The 16537-nt window shown below is 44.6% G+C and overlaps 1 protein-coding gene across 2 annotated transcripts in view; it reads right to left on the bottom strand.

Moving 5' to 3' along the window:
• Positions 1-16537, bottom strand: part of plekhg2 (pleckstrin homology domain containing, family G (with RhoGef domain) member 2) — a 60861-nt gene that overhangs the window by 32236 nt on the left and 12088 nt on the right. For both annotated transcript variants that reach the window (XM_052524916.1, XM_052524920.1), the window contains exons 2-3: positions 11101-11178; positions 3060-3463 (exon numbers count right to left, since the gene is read on the bottom strand). In XM_052524916.1, the coding sequence (XP_052380876.1) occupies positions 3060-3463; positions 11101-11149 (453 nt within the window). In that variant the 5' untranslated portion in view covers positions 11150-11178. The remainder of the gene's footprint in view (positions 1-3059; positions 3464-11100; positions 11179-16537) is intronic.

Below are 16537 nucleotides of genomic sequence, written 5' to 3'. Positions count from 1 at the left end.
ATTTCCTTTGTTTTGTCGTTATTTAGTATGGTCAGGGCGTGAGTTGGGGTGGGCAGTCTATGTTTGTTTTTCTATGATTTTGGGATTTCTATGTTTCGGCCTAGTACGGTTCTCAATCAGAGGCTGGTGTCATTAGTTGTCTCTGATTGAGAACATACTTAGGTAGCCTGGGTTTCACTGTTTGTTTGTGGGTGATTGTCTATGTTAGTTGCTTGTGTCAGCACAGTTCTCATTATAGCTTCACGGTCGTTATTTAGTTTATTGTTTTGTATAGTTTGTATTCAGTGTTCAGTGCTTTCTTTTATTAAAAAATCATCATGAACACATACCACGCTGCATTTTGGTCCGCTTCATACGACGATCGTGACAATCAGACTGCTAAACAGCATTCACTAACTCAGAGATGATGCTGCCTACATTGAGACCCAATCACTGGCCACTTTAATAAATGGACCACTAGTCACTTTAAACAATGCCACTTTAAATAATGCCACTTTAATCATGTTTACATATCTTACATTACTCATATCACATGTACATACTGTATATTATACTGTATATTATACCATCTATTGCACCTTGCCTATGCTACTCGGCTATCGCTCATCCATATACTTATATGTACATATTCTCATTCACCCCTTTAGATTTGTGTGTATTAGACAGGGCTTGCATACTTCCTGTGCTTAGCGGAGCAGAGCTGTTGTGAAGGAAGTTGTCAGGGAAGTGAGTTTGTGTTTAGACAGGACCTCACGCCCTCACCTACTGTCAATCAGTCACGTCAATGTGGAGCTATACAGAGCTCTTCGCATTGTTACAAAATTTGAGAGGCGCACGAAGATGCATTTACAGAGCTTGATTTGGCCTCTGCATGCATTTGTGAGCTCCACAATTGCTTCACACCCTCCAAACCTACAAACCTCTGACCACATTTTTGGATCAAGAATAAATTGGCTTTTACCCTAACTGCTACCCTACATGTAAACGTCAAACTAACCTTAAACGAGGAAAAGAGTTCCTAATTACTTTTTCAAGGGAGTGCTGGCCTCCCATAAAATTAGCCATTGAAGTGATGTCACTTCCTTTAAGACTGTCTTTCTTCTGTTTTCCTCCTCAGTCCCGTAGAGAGACTCCTGATTCCTGACCTGTCTTAATACCCTTTTATGACTAGGGGGCAGTATTTTCATTTTTGGAAAAATAACGTTCCCGTAGTAAACGGGATATTTTGTCAGGACAAGATGCTAGAATATGCATATAATTGACAGCTTAGGATAGAAAACACTCTAAAGTTTCCAAAATTGTACAAATATTGTCTGTGAATATAACAGAACTGATATTGCAGGCGAAAGCCTGAGAAAAATCCAATCCGGAAATGACTCATCTTTTGAAAGCTCTTGCTTTCCAATGCGTCCCTATTGAGCAGTGAATGGGCTATCAACCAGATTACTTTTTCTCCATATTCCCCAAGGTGTCTACAGGATTGTGAAGTAGTTTTACGCATTTATGTTGAAGAATACCCGTAAGCGGCTACATTGCGCAACTGGTCACCTGATGGCTCCCAGAGTGATTCTTGCGTAAAATTCAGAGGTAGACATTATTCCAATCGGTCCTACTGAAAAACCAATTGTCCCGGGGGATATATTATCGAATAGATATTTGAAAAACACCTTGAGGATTGATTATAAACAACGTTTGCCATGTTTCTGTCGATATTATGGAGCTAATTTGGAATATTTTTCGGCGTTTTCGTGACTGCAATTTCCGGGGGATTTCTCAGCCAAACGTGAAGAAGAAACGGAGCTATTTCGCCTACAAAAATAATATTTTTGGAAAAAAGGAACATTGGCTATCTAACTGGGAGTCTCGTGAGTGAAAACATCCAAAGCTCATCAAAGGTAAACAATTTCATTTGATTGCTTTTCTGATTTCCGTGACCAAGTTACCTGCTGCTAGCTGGACAAAATGCTATGCTAGGCTATTGATAAACTTACACAAATGCTTGTCTAGCTTTGGCTGTAAAGCATATTTTGAAAATCTGAGATGACAGGGTGATTAACAAAAGGCTAAGCTGTGTCTCAATATATGTCACTTATGATTTTCATGAATAGGAATATTTTCCGTTGCATTATGCTAATTAGTGACAGTCGATGATTACGCTCCCGGACCCGGGATGGGGAGTTACTAGAGGCCACAGCTAAATCCATCGCTTCCAAGGGCAATATGATAAAAGTGTTAACGGCCGTCCACTCAGAGGGCCCCTGACTCAAAAACCCCACTCTGTTCTTTATCAAACTAATTCTCCCTCTGTGTGTGTGTGTGTGTGTGTGTGTGTGTGTGTGTGTGTGTGTGTGTGTGTGTGTGTGTGTGTGTGTGTGTGTGTGTGTGTGTGTGTGTGTGTGTGTGTGTGTGTGTGTGTGTGTGTGAGAGAGAGAGAGAGATCAGTCACAGACTCCTCATTGTCGCAGGCCAGCTGACCCTATCGGATAAGAGTGTGAAACACTCTTTTGAAGTAATGACTTGGATTTACTGCTGCTTTCATCCTGTGCCATGCCCTCCTCTTGCCCTCCTCGTGTTCCACCTGGGCTACTGATGGATGGAGCTACAGAGGCACAAGGGGAGGCCAGACAGGGCTCCAAGATGGCCACCGAACGAAGAGGGGATGAAAGCATTGTTCACATTTTACTAATAGGAAGCTGGTGGGAGAGTCGAAGAGTTCCTCGTCGGAAAGGGGTTGAAAAACTGCTGACACAACTACAGTATCCATGAGTTCCAGTTTCACTATAGACATTAGTCATTGTGCTATTTCCAATTCAGAAATAATCAACTCAATATGTATACTGTAAACTGTATACATGCTAATATGTAAACCATATGATGATCATGTTAAACCCTATTCTTTCCATGTCAATATGGTACCAAGTACCAGGAATGAAGACGTAATGCTGACCTCAGACCAGTAGCAGCAGCAGGCCAGAGCATAGAGAGGAGACACACTGACTGTACTGAGGACAGGAGGAGAGGAAAGGAGAGTGGTTTGGAGGGGAGCGTTTCTTTCTTACCTCTACGATGCTCTTCAGGTCCCTCACGTATGCCTGCTCTGTCTCCACTATCTCCAGCACCACCCTCTCCAAGCGAGACAGCTTGGGCAGGGACGCGGCGGTGGCAGGGTTTACCCCCGCTGGGAGTTGGGAGAGAGGAGTGAGGTCCAGGCTGATGTCGGAGCCGTTGCGCTGCGGCGAGGAAGGGTAGGCAGGCACGGCCCCGTAGGGCAGCGAGGAGGAAGAGGAAGAGTGTCCGTCCTGCAGGGAGACGGAGGAGGCAGAGGAGCTGAGGCTGGCCGTGCGGTCGCTGTCCGAGCACACCGTGTTGACCGAGGTGCAGCTTCCGCGGGAGGCGCGCTCCGACGAGGTCATCCTACCCACAATGCTGCTCAGGGAGGACACGGAGGAGGGGCGCTTGGCAGCTGGGTGAGGGGAGAAGGGAGAAGATGGAGAGAAAAGGAGGAGGCGGTCAATGTCATGTCAACATAAATCAACAAACTACTCCAACCAACCAACCACGCAGGACTGTTTTAACCTGACAGGCTTTTCTTGGATCACTTTCACACTTCGCTGAAGTCTATTAAAAGAAATCAGTTTAAATGACCAGGTTGGGCTGCCAGCAGCAGTTGGGAAATTGGTTGACACAGGTGCTAGAACACTTTGCCTTCTTCTTTTGGGGAAGAATTAGACAAAATACTTACAGTACAGCTACAACACTAATATGTAGGTTGGTTTCTGCCATGAAAGTCAGAGCAGGCTGACTGAACAGCTTACTTTGTGTTCCTCTGAACACGACCACAAAGCTGCCATGCAGGAAACAAGGGGTGTCAAAAAAAAGTATAATTACGAGAAAACCTTCTCTTTTTTTCACAGTTTGGTTGCTACAATCTCGCTGTCAATCTTCTTGTTCTGGCAACCTCCTGCACTTTTGTGCAAAAACACACAAAGCCAATTCAGAGCTAACAGGAAACAGAGAGACCAATTTCCTCCCCCCCAGCTTGATCTGCCGGTCGGTGGACTAAATTCGGTGAGGCCCCAGTGACCCCCTTTATTAGGACCATCTCAGCGTTGTCAGGCAAGGCCAATTGAACACAGGAAACAGAACACTAGACAGGGAAAGGTTCTGTCTGCAATCAAACAATTTGAGAGAAAATAGACTGGTTGTCATGGTAAATGAGCATGAAATAAGCCCAGGCTACGAAGAAATAGTTTCATTGTGTCGAGCGTAAAATGTATAACTGGTGGTGCTACAATGGTTGCCCACTTTAGAAAGGGAGGGCCAACCGAGAGGAACAATCCATCACTTCCTGCGGCATAATGGTTCAGTTTAAAGGACTGGTACATGCCCGCTCTCGCTCACGAACCTTTACATGACGACAACGAAAACAACAACTCCTTATTTAGCTACTGTATGCCATCAACAACAGAATCCAGGGCCACTGTTTTCTTCTTAACGTGTTACCCGAATCCCACCATGTAATCAGGAATCCCTTGTTTGTCTGTGACTGAGGTGTGTATATCTCCATCTATCAGACGCTTCATTTAACCATTAGCTGTTGCAGGGATTCACCGTGGTTTCCTTGCTCGAGGACATTCACATACGATTCTAAAGCATTACGGCAGAATGAATTGTCTGAATTTGATTTAAGTAAACTCATGAGCTGCTTGAAGGGCAGTGTTTATCTACGTTGGGCTGATTCCAAGAAAAGCAGTAGAATGACTCCAGTCTTATATGGATGGAAAATGACTTGGCTTCAGTAGAGAAAATAGAGAAAGACAGCAGAATATGCCCTCCAGCTTAACATAGATGTGAATGCTTGACTGGGGGTAATCTCCATTTAGTAAAATGCCGGGGGAGACTCCTTGTGCACGTGTGCATGGAAGAAAAAAAACGTATCACTTCAGGAAACAAAAAGATAAATTATGATAAACTATCCTATTAAAGTCAATTTTATTATAATCAAGGATTCATTAACTTAAAAAAAAAAGGTTTGTTTTTACAATCGGTTAAAAGGAGGTCAAACAGCCCGTATTCTATAAACACACTGGATATTTATGTTAAGACACTTGACTGCAAAAGGGCAGATGCATCGTTACCAATAATTATATAGAAAAATGATATAATCAGTATAATTGCTCCAAAATCTTACTATACTTTCTAATTGCTGACATTTTACACAATGAATCTTCGTGGTTTTCCATGGAGAGTGTCCAAAGTTTCATTTTCAACCTCACGGCTGCCCAATTGGGAATTACCTTATTTGAGGCTAACGCAGATTATAAACTTGCAATATGTGTATATGGATAGAGTTTCCATGGTCATAAGTCAAATCACTGCATTACGCAGTGGTAATATTGCTCTCGTCAAAGCGGATACCTGACCCATTGTCTTTATCCTCTCCCTGGATCCTGGGTGGCCGCTGTCGTTTTCCAACACTCCCATTCAGAAAAACTAACACTCTTAGAAATAAAGATGCTATCTGGAACCTAAAAGAGTTCTTCAGCTGTCCCTATAGGAGAAGCCTTTTTGAGAACCTTTTTGACTCCAGGTAGAACCCTTTTGCTTCCAGACAGAACCCTTTTGGGAGAGTTATACCTGGAACCAAAAAGGGTTCTCCTATGGGAACAGCCGGAGGACCCTTTTGGAACCCTTTAATCAAGGCTGAGTAGGATTTTGTTGATTCAACTAATCCTCTTTTACACAGTAATGTCACCGTAATCAAATATTTTTTGGGGAAAACTGGCAATTGAGTCATGAGAGTAGAATGGATTCAACTCAAGAGACCCATGTGGGCTCAAGTGGAACATTCAGGAAGATTTTTCTACACTGACGTACCACCAAAGCTGCTCCACAGTAGGTATATACAATCGCAGTATTTTCCCTGGCGTCAAAATGTTTAAGACAGCCCACCAAAACACAGACGTGGGCTGAGATGAGATCAGAGAAAAGGTCGGAGAGGGAGCCCAAAGGTCTGGAGTGGATACTCTGAGTAATACTCTAAATAATACTGCCACAATCAGGGTTAAACATGTTAACATTATTGGACTAACGCAGGATATATGGCCAAAGCCATATCTGAGGTGACCAGTCCTGTGCACACTAACCTACCCAACAGTCATAGTAGTTAAACTCACCAAAGAAAGAAACTTCCCTTTTTCAGGACCCTGTCCTTCAAAGATAATTCGTAAAAATCCAAACAGCTTCACAGATCTTCATTGTAGAGGGTTTAAACACTGTCCCATGCTTGTTCAATGAACTATAAACAATTAATGAACATGTACCTGTGGAACGGTCATTAAGACACTAACAGCTAACAGACAGTAGGCAGTTAAGGTCACAGTTATGAAAGCTTAGGACACTAAAGAGGCCTTACTACTGACTCTGAAAAACACCTAAATAAAGATGCCCAGAGTCCCTGCTCATCTGCGTGAATGTGCCTTAGGCATGCTACAAGGAGGCATGAGGACTGCAGATGTGGCCAGGGCAATAAATTGCAATGTCCGTACTGTGAGACTCCTAAGACAGCGCTACAGGGAGACAGGGTGGACAGCTGATCATCCTCGCAGTGGCAGAACGCGTGTAACAACACCTGCACAGGATCGGTACATCTGAACATCACACCTGCGGGACAGGTACAGGATGGCAACAACAACTGCCGAGTTACACCAGGAACGACCATCCCTCTATCAGTGCTCAGAGAGGCTGGACTGAGGGCTTATAGACCAGTTGTAAGGCAGGTCCTCACCAGACATCACCGGCAACAACGTTGCCTATTGGCATAAACCCACTGTTGCTGGATCAGACAGGACTGGCAAAAAGTGCTCTTCACTGACGTTTCACCAGGGGTGATGGTTGGATTTGCGTTTATCGTCGAAGGAATGAGCGTTACACTGAGGCCTGTACTCTGGAATGGGATCGATTTGGAGGTGGAGGGTCCGTCATGGTCTGGGGCGGTGTGTCTCAGCATCATCAGACTGAGCTTGTTGTCATTGCAGGCAATCTCAACGTTGTGCGTTACAGGGAAGACATCCTCCTCCCTCATGTGGTACCCTTCCTGCAGGCTCATCCTGACCATGACCCTCCAGCATGACAATGCCACCAGCCATACTGCTCATTCTGTGCGTGTTTTCCTGCAAGACAGGAATGTCAGTGTTCTGCCATGGCCAGTGAAGAGCCCGGATCTCAATCCCATTGAGCATGTCTGGGACCTGTTGGATCGGAGGGTGAGGGCCATTACCCCCCAGAAATGTCTGGGAACCTGCAGGTGCCTTGGTGGAAGAGTGGGATAACATCTCACAGCAAGAACTGCCAAATCTATTGCAGTCCATGAGGAGGAGATGCACTGCAGTACTTAATACATCTGGTGACCACACCAGATACTGACTGTTACTTTTGATTTTGACCCCTCCCCCCTTTGTTCAGGGACACATTATTCCATTTCTGTTAGTCACATGTCTGTGGAACTTGTTCAGTTTATGTCTCAGTTGTTGAATCTTGTTATGTTCATACAAATATTTACACATGTTAAGTTTGCTGAAAATAAACGCAGTTGACAGTGAGAGCAAATGTATTTTTTTGCTGAGTTTATGTACAGCGGTTTATTTGTTTCAGCTGCCATTTCCCTAGTATTTGTTAAGACATTATTTTGCAGAGACGGGTCATTTCTGGTACAGTATATAACAATTAAACACAGTCTTGTTAAAGTACCTGCTACAAACTGGTACGCAGCGGTGCTTGTTGTAATTCCATCAAAAACAAGAATGAGCTATTAGGTGATAATTGTGTAATTACAATTGACCATGGAACCAGAAAGTCAAATCAGGTAAATATCACTGTAAAATAAAGCATAACCACACTGGTCAGTGGAGGCCTTGAGCAGTCTACTATTTCCATGTATCCAGTAATGGTCCAATGAGGGCTAAGGACAGCCCTACTATCTCAATCACCAGTGCTAACAGTCTCCTGCAGTGCCAAACAGGGGCCTGCCTTCATCTACTGACGGTTATAATCTATTAGAGACCTACTCCAGCAAACAGCAACAGTCCCCTACCTGCTAAAGAGTGAGCTCAGCCTCTCCCTTGGCCTCCAGAACGCATGAGGTCAGCCTGTTGAAACCACAGCCATGTCCCTATCAAAGAGTAATTCACCACACTGCTGCTGCTACAGTCCCATACATGAGTTCTCAGACCACTGACCAGCCAGCTCCACACCCCACACTGAACCCTCTGGCCTGGATCCACTGCCCACCCGCCGTTCAACCAAGCTCAGTTACGTCAACCACACTCCAACTCAACTAACAGTTATTACAATTGATAGTTTTTTCCCCCCAGACAGAACACCTCCATCTCACCTCGTTCATCTGGCAATGGCCTCTCTTAGAGCACTTTGTGAGTCTGACTTTGTACAGACTACAGAGACCACAGAGACAGGAACTGTCATTGTTAGCAAGAGACATGCAGAGTGTGTGTGTGTGTGTGAGAGAGAGAGAGAGAGAGAGAGACAGAGAGAGAGAGAGAGAGAAGGAGAGAGAGAGAGAGAAGGAGAGAGAGACAGAGAGAGACAGAGAGAGAGAGAGAGAGAGACAGAGAGAGACACAGAGAGACACAGAGAGACACAGAGAGACAGAGAGAGAGAGAGAGAGAGAGAGAGAGAGAGAGAGAGAGAGAGAGAGAGAGAGAGAGAGAGAGAGAGAGAGAGAGAGAGACAGAGAGAGAGAGACAGAGAGAGACAGAGAGAGAGAGAGACAGAGTGAGAGAGAGAGAGAGACAGAGAGAGAGAGAGAGACAGAGAGAGAGAGAGACAGAGAGAGAGAGAGAGAGAGAGAGAGAGAGAGAGAGAGAGAGAGAGAGAGAGAGAGAGAGAGAGAGAGAGAGAGAGAGAGAGAGAGAGAGAGAGAGAAGGAGAGAGAGAGACAGAGAGAGAGAGAGAGACAGAGAGAGAGATTTTTTATTTTTTTGTGTATTTTTTTCCCAGTTTTAGTACACCTCAGGGTGCAAGCCAATGATGAAGCAAGGGCAGAGAGAAGGCGAAAGCTTGGCACAGTTGCTATTTTCTGCTCTTTCTGAAACAGAAAAAAAGCTCTGGACCCCGCAGAGAAAACCAAAAGGACATGCTGGCTTTTCATGTTGCGTTCACCTTATTTGGTGTTTTGGAATACTGATTATTTGGGGGAGTTTCAAGTCAGTGTGTGTGTCAAAGACGGCCTTTGAGAAAGAGAAGGTAAACAGATGACATAGTTTAGGGGAGAGATGGTCCTCTGCTCGCTGACATAACAGAACAGCCTGTGTGTGTTGAACGAGGCCTGCACCTGACAACCCATCAGAGGATGTGGTTGGAACCAAAACACACAGTTTTTAGCTGAGAGCACGCTTGACTTCGGGTGCAGTTGCTAGGGGCGACAGGGGAAAAGTGCAAATGAGCTCAGTGAGAGACGTGTTAGTTGGACTTTCAAGGGTCATTAGCAGATTCCAACAGCATTGCTCTCTGTTTGGTGTTTTAGCCTGGGTTTCTGCATAGCACTTTGTGACATCTGCTGATGTAAAAATGAATTTGATTGATTGATCAGCAACAACAAACTTGAAGGGAGTCACCCTGGTCCCTGCCTCGCTGACTAACCACAAACTGGCCAAGTCACGCTGACCTAGTGCTCACAGGGCCACACAGTAGCTCTCTTGTCCTCTGACTCAGTCTCTGTGAGATGTTGTTTGACCAAAAGTGCCATGGGCTGCCTGGTGGGCCTCCACTGGGCTCCGCGAGTAAGACGAACAAGCACGCTGTGTTTCTTTGTGCTAATCTAGATGAAACTCACTGGGCATTCTGCAAAACAAACATTCTCACTTGAGCTAAATACACCTGAGGGACAGGCAGTCAGTGAAGGATAATGCTTTAGACGGGACAAATTAGTGAGGAGAATGTAACTGTAACCTGAAAGAAAACATCATATTAGGAGACCCCCTGAAGTGAGTGAAACTCTAGTGGACCCCTTAGTGACTAAAAGGCTTTCCTGTTTAAATAAAAAATGAAAACACAAATGTCTTTTTTTTTTTTTTTTTACTATAAAAGCAGTATAATATAATGTTACTGCATTATGTGAAACAGTATTTTCTATGTTGGAATAAATGACCGTGCAATGCAGTAACAATAAATCCCAGAAATGTTATCTTGTGACCCTTCACAATGCCGGGCCAAAGCTAGGCCATTCGAAGGCCTTCCCAACTTCCCTATGTTTACAGAGGACTTTCCAATAAGAAGTGAACACCCTTAAACAATCCAACTTGTCTGTGCAGTTCCACAACATTTTCAGTCATGATTGACTCCGCTAATATAAGCACTCTCTTTGTTGGGAAATACTGGGGTTTGGAAGGGGGACAAACTAAGGCCTAAATATAGTCACGCTCAGTGCATTTTGTCATTTGTATGCTAACCGGACACCCTTATCTTGGGCGTGCTCTGTAGCCTATTTGTCGTGTATAATCATACGTGCAGAGAGAGATTTTGTCTCTTTTTACCCCAAAACATTGTTCAACGAAACATACAGCATACAGAACACGCAGTCTAATTCCACACCCTTAACAAGAGCTCCAATGTTACACCAACAATCAGCCTTGGTGGCTCTTCATGGTGCTATCTCATTAATGAGTTCTTTCCATCCCTATCATTAAAGATGCACTCTCAAACGTTTGTTTCATTTTCAGCCAATCGTTTTGAAAGTGGCGCTCACGACCCAAAGGGGGGGGGTCCCCGTTTTTGGCGCACTATGTCATCCAATTCGTGTAATATGCTGCGAATTTCGCAATTCGTATGATTTCATACAAATTTTGCAATTGGTGTGATATGTTATGAATCCAATTCGTTACACATGTAATTGTGCTTAAGATCCCAGAGTGCATTTCTTTACCATATTGTAGCTACAGTGTGAACCTGCTACGGTAACAATAACCAAACAAGGTAAACACATTGACATGGAGCATATTAAAACATCTGAGGTTGAATAGAATACTCTGACGTTAAAACAACAATAGCGTCACAGGTGTGAGAGTATCAGTGTTGACCTCTGACCTTGGTTGCTGGGCTTTCTCTGGCTGCCTCGGCCCGCCCCCTCAGGCATGGTGTGATGGTATCGCAGGAAGTGGAAACCTGCAAAAGGGCAATCAACCAAAACATCACAAAAGAAATGAGCAAAATACAGTTGTCATTGCGCAACATAAGACAACACTGCGAAGAAAGCATGGTTTTTCTATCCGTTGCCCACAAGAGAGTGTGTACCTAAGTAAATCTGACCTGGACCCCCATTTACAGTCTACTTTCATTTTGATGGGACTGTCACGCCCTGGCCATAGAGAGGCTTTTATTCTCTATTTTGGTTCAGGGTGTGACTAGGGTGGGCATTCTATGTTCCTTTTTCTATGTTTTTGTATTTCTTTGTTTTTGGCAGGGTATGGTTCTCAATCAGGGACAGCTGTCTATCGTTGTCTCTGATTGAGAACCATACTTAGGTAGCTCTTGCCCACATGGGTTTTGTGGGTAGTTGCTTAATGTTTTTGTGTCTGCACCAGACAGAACTGTTTCGGTTGTTCTCGTTGTTGTTTTGTTAATCAGTGTTCAGTTCCATTAATAAAAGGATGAACACGTACCGCGCTGCGTCTTGGTCCTCACCTTCTTCCTCCAACAGCCGTTACAGGACTATAACAAGGTCTCTGCAATGTGCACGAGCAGAGAATGTGTTCTTTCACCATTCATCGCTTCCAGGTGGCTGTTTTCCACCAGTTGTACAGCACACACAGGGGATGTTCCATGGATACATTCTCTCTACTGGTTGGGTGACACTGCTGAGGCCTCTTAAACAAAGACACGGAACAAATACCTGAGAAATTACCAGAGTTGCAAGAGCTTCGAATTCAGAAAGGCCTTTTCTCCGGCTACATTTCCAGTCCAGTGAAGCCCACTCTTTGGTTTAGACAGAGCGAAACCAAAAGCGATCTTTATCAGCTCCGAAGTGCCTTCCGCTCCTTTCATTCAAAGAGGAAGGTGTAGAAAGGGAGAGGGGAGGGGGGGGGAGACAGCAGAACTTGGAGCTAAAGCAATTAAAAGGCTGAAACGTGAAAGTTGCTGTTTGGGAAATAGGAAGGGAGGAGGAGGGCAGACACTGCCGCGTGGAAGAATTATTTTCTCTTTCTCCATACACACACAAACATAATTTATGTCATGTTTGGCTGTGAGACAAGAATGTGCTCTTCTCTGGTTCTATAGCAGTGTGTTGAGTATGTGCTGTGGAGGCAGGGGACCAGGGCTGTGGTGCCGGCGGTCTTTAGGAGCAATGTTCAAGTTCCACGTTTTAATGTCACGGTGTACAGTGAAATGCCATTTTTCTTGCAAGCTCTAAACCCAATAATGCAGAAAATCAATATCAATGTTGCACTAAAAATAACACAAGGTAGAACAAAAACACACAACAAATAAAAAGAAGAAATAAGAAGAACACGAGAAAGTAAGAAGTTATATAAAGGATCATGTCCAGTACCATATTTACAATGTTCAGGGATACGGGATCGACATAGGTAGATATGTATAGGGCTAAGGGGACTAGGCATCAGGATATATGATAAACAGAGTAGCAGCAGTGTAAATGAAGTGTGTGTGTGTGTGTGTGTGTGTGTGTGTGTGTGTGTGTGTGTGTGTGTGTGTGTGTGTGTGTGTGTGTGTGTGTGTGTGCGCGCGTGTTGGACTTTCAGTGAGTGTATAGAGTCCTGTGAGTGTGCAAAGAGACAAATACAAGGGTCAACTCAGATAGTCCATGAAGCCATTTTGTTAGCTATTTAGCAGGTTCATGGCTTGGGGATAGAAGCTGATCGGGAACCTGTTGGTGTCAGACCTGCTGTGCAGAAGCATAGAGAACAGTCTATGGCTTGGGTGGCTGGATTCTTTAACGATTTTGCCGGGCCTTCCTTTCACACCGCCTGGTATAGAGGACCTGGATGGCAGGGAGCTCAGCCCCAGTGATGTACTGGGCTGTCCACATCACCTTCTGTAACGCCATGCGTTCGAGGGCAGCGATGCAGCGAATCAAGACACTCTCAATAGTGCAGCTGTACAACCTTTTGAGGATTTTAGAGTCTATGCCAAACCTTTTCAACCTCCTGAGGGTTGTGCATGTGGACCATTTTAAGTCCTTAGATATTTGGACCCTTAGGAACTTGAAGCTCTCGACCCGCTCCAATACAGCCCTGTTGATGTGGATGGGGGAGTGCTCGCCTCCCAGTGTCCTGTTGTCCACGATCAGCTCCTTGGTCGTACTGATGTTAAGGGGAAGTTTGTCCCGGCACCACACTGCCAGGTCACTGACCTCCTCCCTGTAGGCTGTCTCATCATTGCCGGTGATCAGGCCTACAACAGTCATATTGTCAGCAAACGTGATGATGGTGTTGGAATCGTGAACAGAAAATACAGGAGGGGACTAAGCACACACCCCTGTGGGGCTCCCGTGTTGAGGGTCAGCATGGTGGAGGTGATGTTGCCTACCCTCACCACCTGGGGTCAGCCCATCAGGAAGACCAGGATCCAGTTGTCGAGGGAGGTGCTCAGTCCCAAGGCCCTAAGCTTGGTGATGAGCGTGGAGGGGACAATGATGTTGAATGCTGAGCTGTAGTCTATGAACAGCATTCTCACATACTATAGGTACTCCTCTTACTGTATCTAGGTGGGTGAGGGCAGCGTGGAGTGCAATTGATATTACGTCGTCTATGGATCTGTTGGGGCGGTATGCAAATTGGGTGGGTCTAGAGTGGATGTGTTCCATAGCAAGCCTTTCAAAGCACTTCATGACTGCAGATGTGAGTGTATGGCATTAGTCATATTGTGGCTTGAAGCCTTTGCGCTCTTGGGAACAGGAATGATGGAAGTCATCCTAAAACATGTGGGGATGACAGACTGTGACAAGGAAATGTTCAGCGCTCCGTGTTAGATGTGAGGCGTTTGTTTATGGCTGGGAGATAGGGCCCTGACTTCCTCTGCACCTGCCCCGGTCGTCACTCTCTCTTGACCCATATCTTTCACTTCTTCGCGAGACAGCTGCAGACAGCAGGGATGTCCTACATTGTAAAGACTCTCCTCAAAAAAAACTCCACACCCGAAACATCATCGAGGAAGTATGCCGAGTGGCAGCGATTAGGGTACTCCAAGTCGAGTATCGGAGGGAAATGTTCTTGACACCGAAATTGGGCATTTCTGTTTGAAAATCTTCCAACTTGCTTCTTTTGCAAAGAATTTCACAGCACGACAGAGCAAGGAAATGGCTTCATCTACTGGGAATGAAGCCATCCCTCTAATCTGTCATTGTCCTGAGGACCATTCTGTGGGTTGTGTAGGAGTTCAAATTGAAATCTTCAATATTGGGAACAAAGAACCGTGCCTTTGTGTTTGTGTTGGCATGACGCAGGCCATAGAGGCCTCTCTCCATCTATCATAATGCTTCATGTCTGTGATGGAAGTCAAAAGTTACTTCATTAGCCAAGTTTAATGATCTGCTCTGGACTTTTTGCAGCCATGAGAAATGTAGAAATTGCCCTGGACGTATTCCAAGCCGTGTCCTCAAAAACATATCTCACCACAACTCCCCCATTTCACTTCTAGAGCCTGTTTCCAGTACTGCATTACCTCATTAAAAGCCACGTCTCTTCCTACGATGAAGACATCAGAGCACCGCTCGGCCCTGCCGGTCTACCCCAAACATACTTTCTTGGCTCCACCGCTCGTTTGCTGTGAAATTCCTGAATTCCAGAAACAGGATTGTGGTAAGAATGAACTTTTCTCCCCCCCCCCACAAAACCTCTTAAGTGTAGTTTCTAATAGTGTTTGTCTGTGGGTTGGGGCGGGGGGGGGGTACAAATTGTTGGGTTGTTTGAGAGAGAGGGGTGGAAACGGGCCAACAGCTGGTTAACTCTGAGGTTACAGTCAGGATAAAGAGGCTCTGCTGAAGCGTAGCAGCCACCCCCGAGCCCCCTTGTACAACAGTGTACACTGTACTGTTCTCTGAGCACTCAACCATGTTCCTGGTACATGTCACTTTATCATCATGAAGGATAGGCTGTGAGAGGCCTCTTCAGGCCCTGTAATTTGGCACATTTTGGTCGGATCGCTCGTGCTGCTGCTCCAGGTGCATCCGAGAGCGCTTTCAGCTCAGCTATGCTATCTGACGCGGCCAACGGATAGAAATCAACCTTTGCGCTGACAGAACCCAAATACGGGAGAGAACAGCTGGACAGTTGCTTCAGAGAGTGTGTGTGTGTGTGTGTGTGTGTGTGTGTGTGTGTGTGTGTGTGTGTGTGTGTGTGTGTGTGTGTGTGTGTGTGTGTGTGTGTGTGTGTGTGTGTGTGTGTGTGTGTGTGTGTGTGTGTGTGTGTGTGTGTGTGTGTGTGTGTGTGTGTGTGTGTGTGTGTGTGTGTGTTTGTTCTGTGTGTCTGTGTATGATTGTATTGGTGTATGCCTGTTTGTGTGAGTGAAATAAAATTGCACTGGATGTGCATTTTTCACTGACTACAGGCTTGAGTTGTATATTTTTAACTTAGTTCAGGCTCAGCCTGTACTTTTCTATAGTGATGTAGTTTTATCAACGGATGTGTTCCTTTTCCATAAAACAGTTATTAAAAAACAAACCACAATGTGGCTCATTAAGGCCATAATAAAATGGATTAAGGGATTATGAAGCTATATTCCTGGTTAAAACAAAAGGTTGTATGACTGGGAAAAACCACCAAGAGTCTAATCATAGACATAAAATCCAACAGAAATCACTTTGTGTTCTAATTCCCGACATCTACTCTGAAGTGAATCTTCTGAAGTTAGCTTAACTATCATGCTCTGCACTTCATTATTCTAACGCAAGTGTATGTTGTGCTGTTGATCTCTTTGATCAAGTGTCTGTTATGCTGTTGAACTCATTGATCAAGTGTCTGTTATGCTGTTGAACTCATTGATCAAGTGGCTGTTATGCTGTTGAACTCATTGATCAAGTGTCTGTTATGCTGTTGAACTCTTTGATCAAGTGTCTGTTATGCTGTTGAACTCATTGATCAAGTGTCTGTTATGCTGTTGAACTCATTGATCAAGTGTCTGTTATGCTGTTGAACTCATTGATCAAGTGTCTGTTATGCTGTTGAACTCATTGATCAAGTGTCTGTTATGCTGTTGAACTCATTGATCAAGTGTCTGTTATGCTGTTGAACTCATTGATCAAGTGTCTGTTATGTTGTTGAACTCATTGATCAAGTGTCTGTTATGCTGTTGAACTCATTGATCAAGTGTCTGTTATGCTGTTGAACTCATTGATCAAGTGTCTGTTATGTTGTTGAACTCATTGATCAAGTGTCTGTTATGCTGTTGAACTCATTGATCAAGTGTCTGTTATGCTGTTGAACTCATTGATCAAGTGTCTGTTATGCTGTTGAACTCATTGATCAAGTGTCTGTTATGCTGTTGAACTCATTGATCAAGTGTCTGT

The sequence above is a fragment of the Oncorhynchus keta genome, chromosome 1, assembly GCF_023373465.1.
Source record: "Oncorhynchus keta strain PuntledgeMale-10-30-2019 chromosome 1, Oket_V2, whole genome shotgun sequence".
In the NCBI taxonomy this organism is placed as follows: Eukaryota; Metazoa; Chordata; class Actinopteri; order Salmoniformes; family Salmonidae; genus Oncorhynchus; species Oncorhynchus keta.
This window is presented reverse-complemented; position numbering and strand designations above follow the sequence as displayed.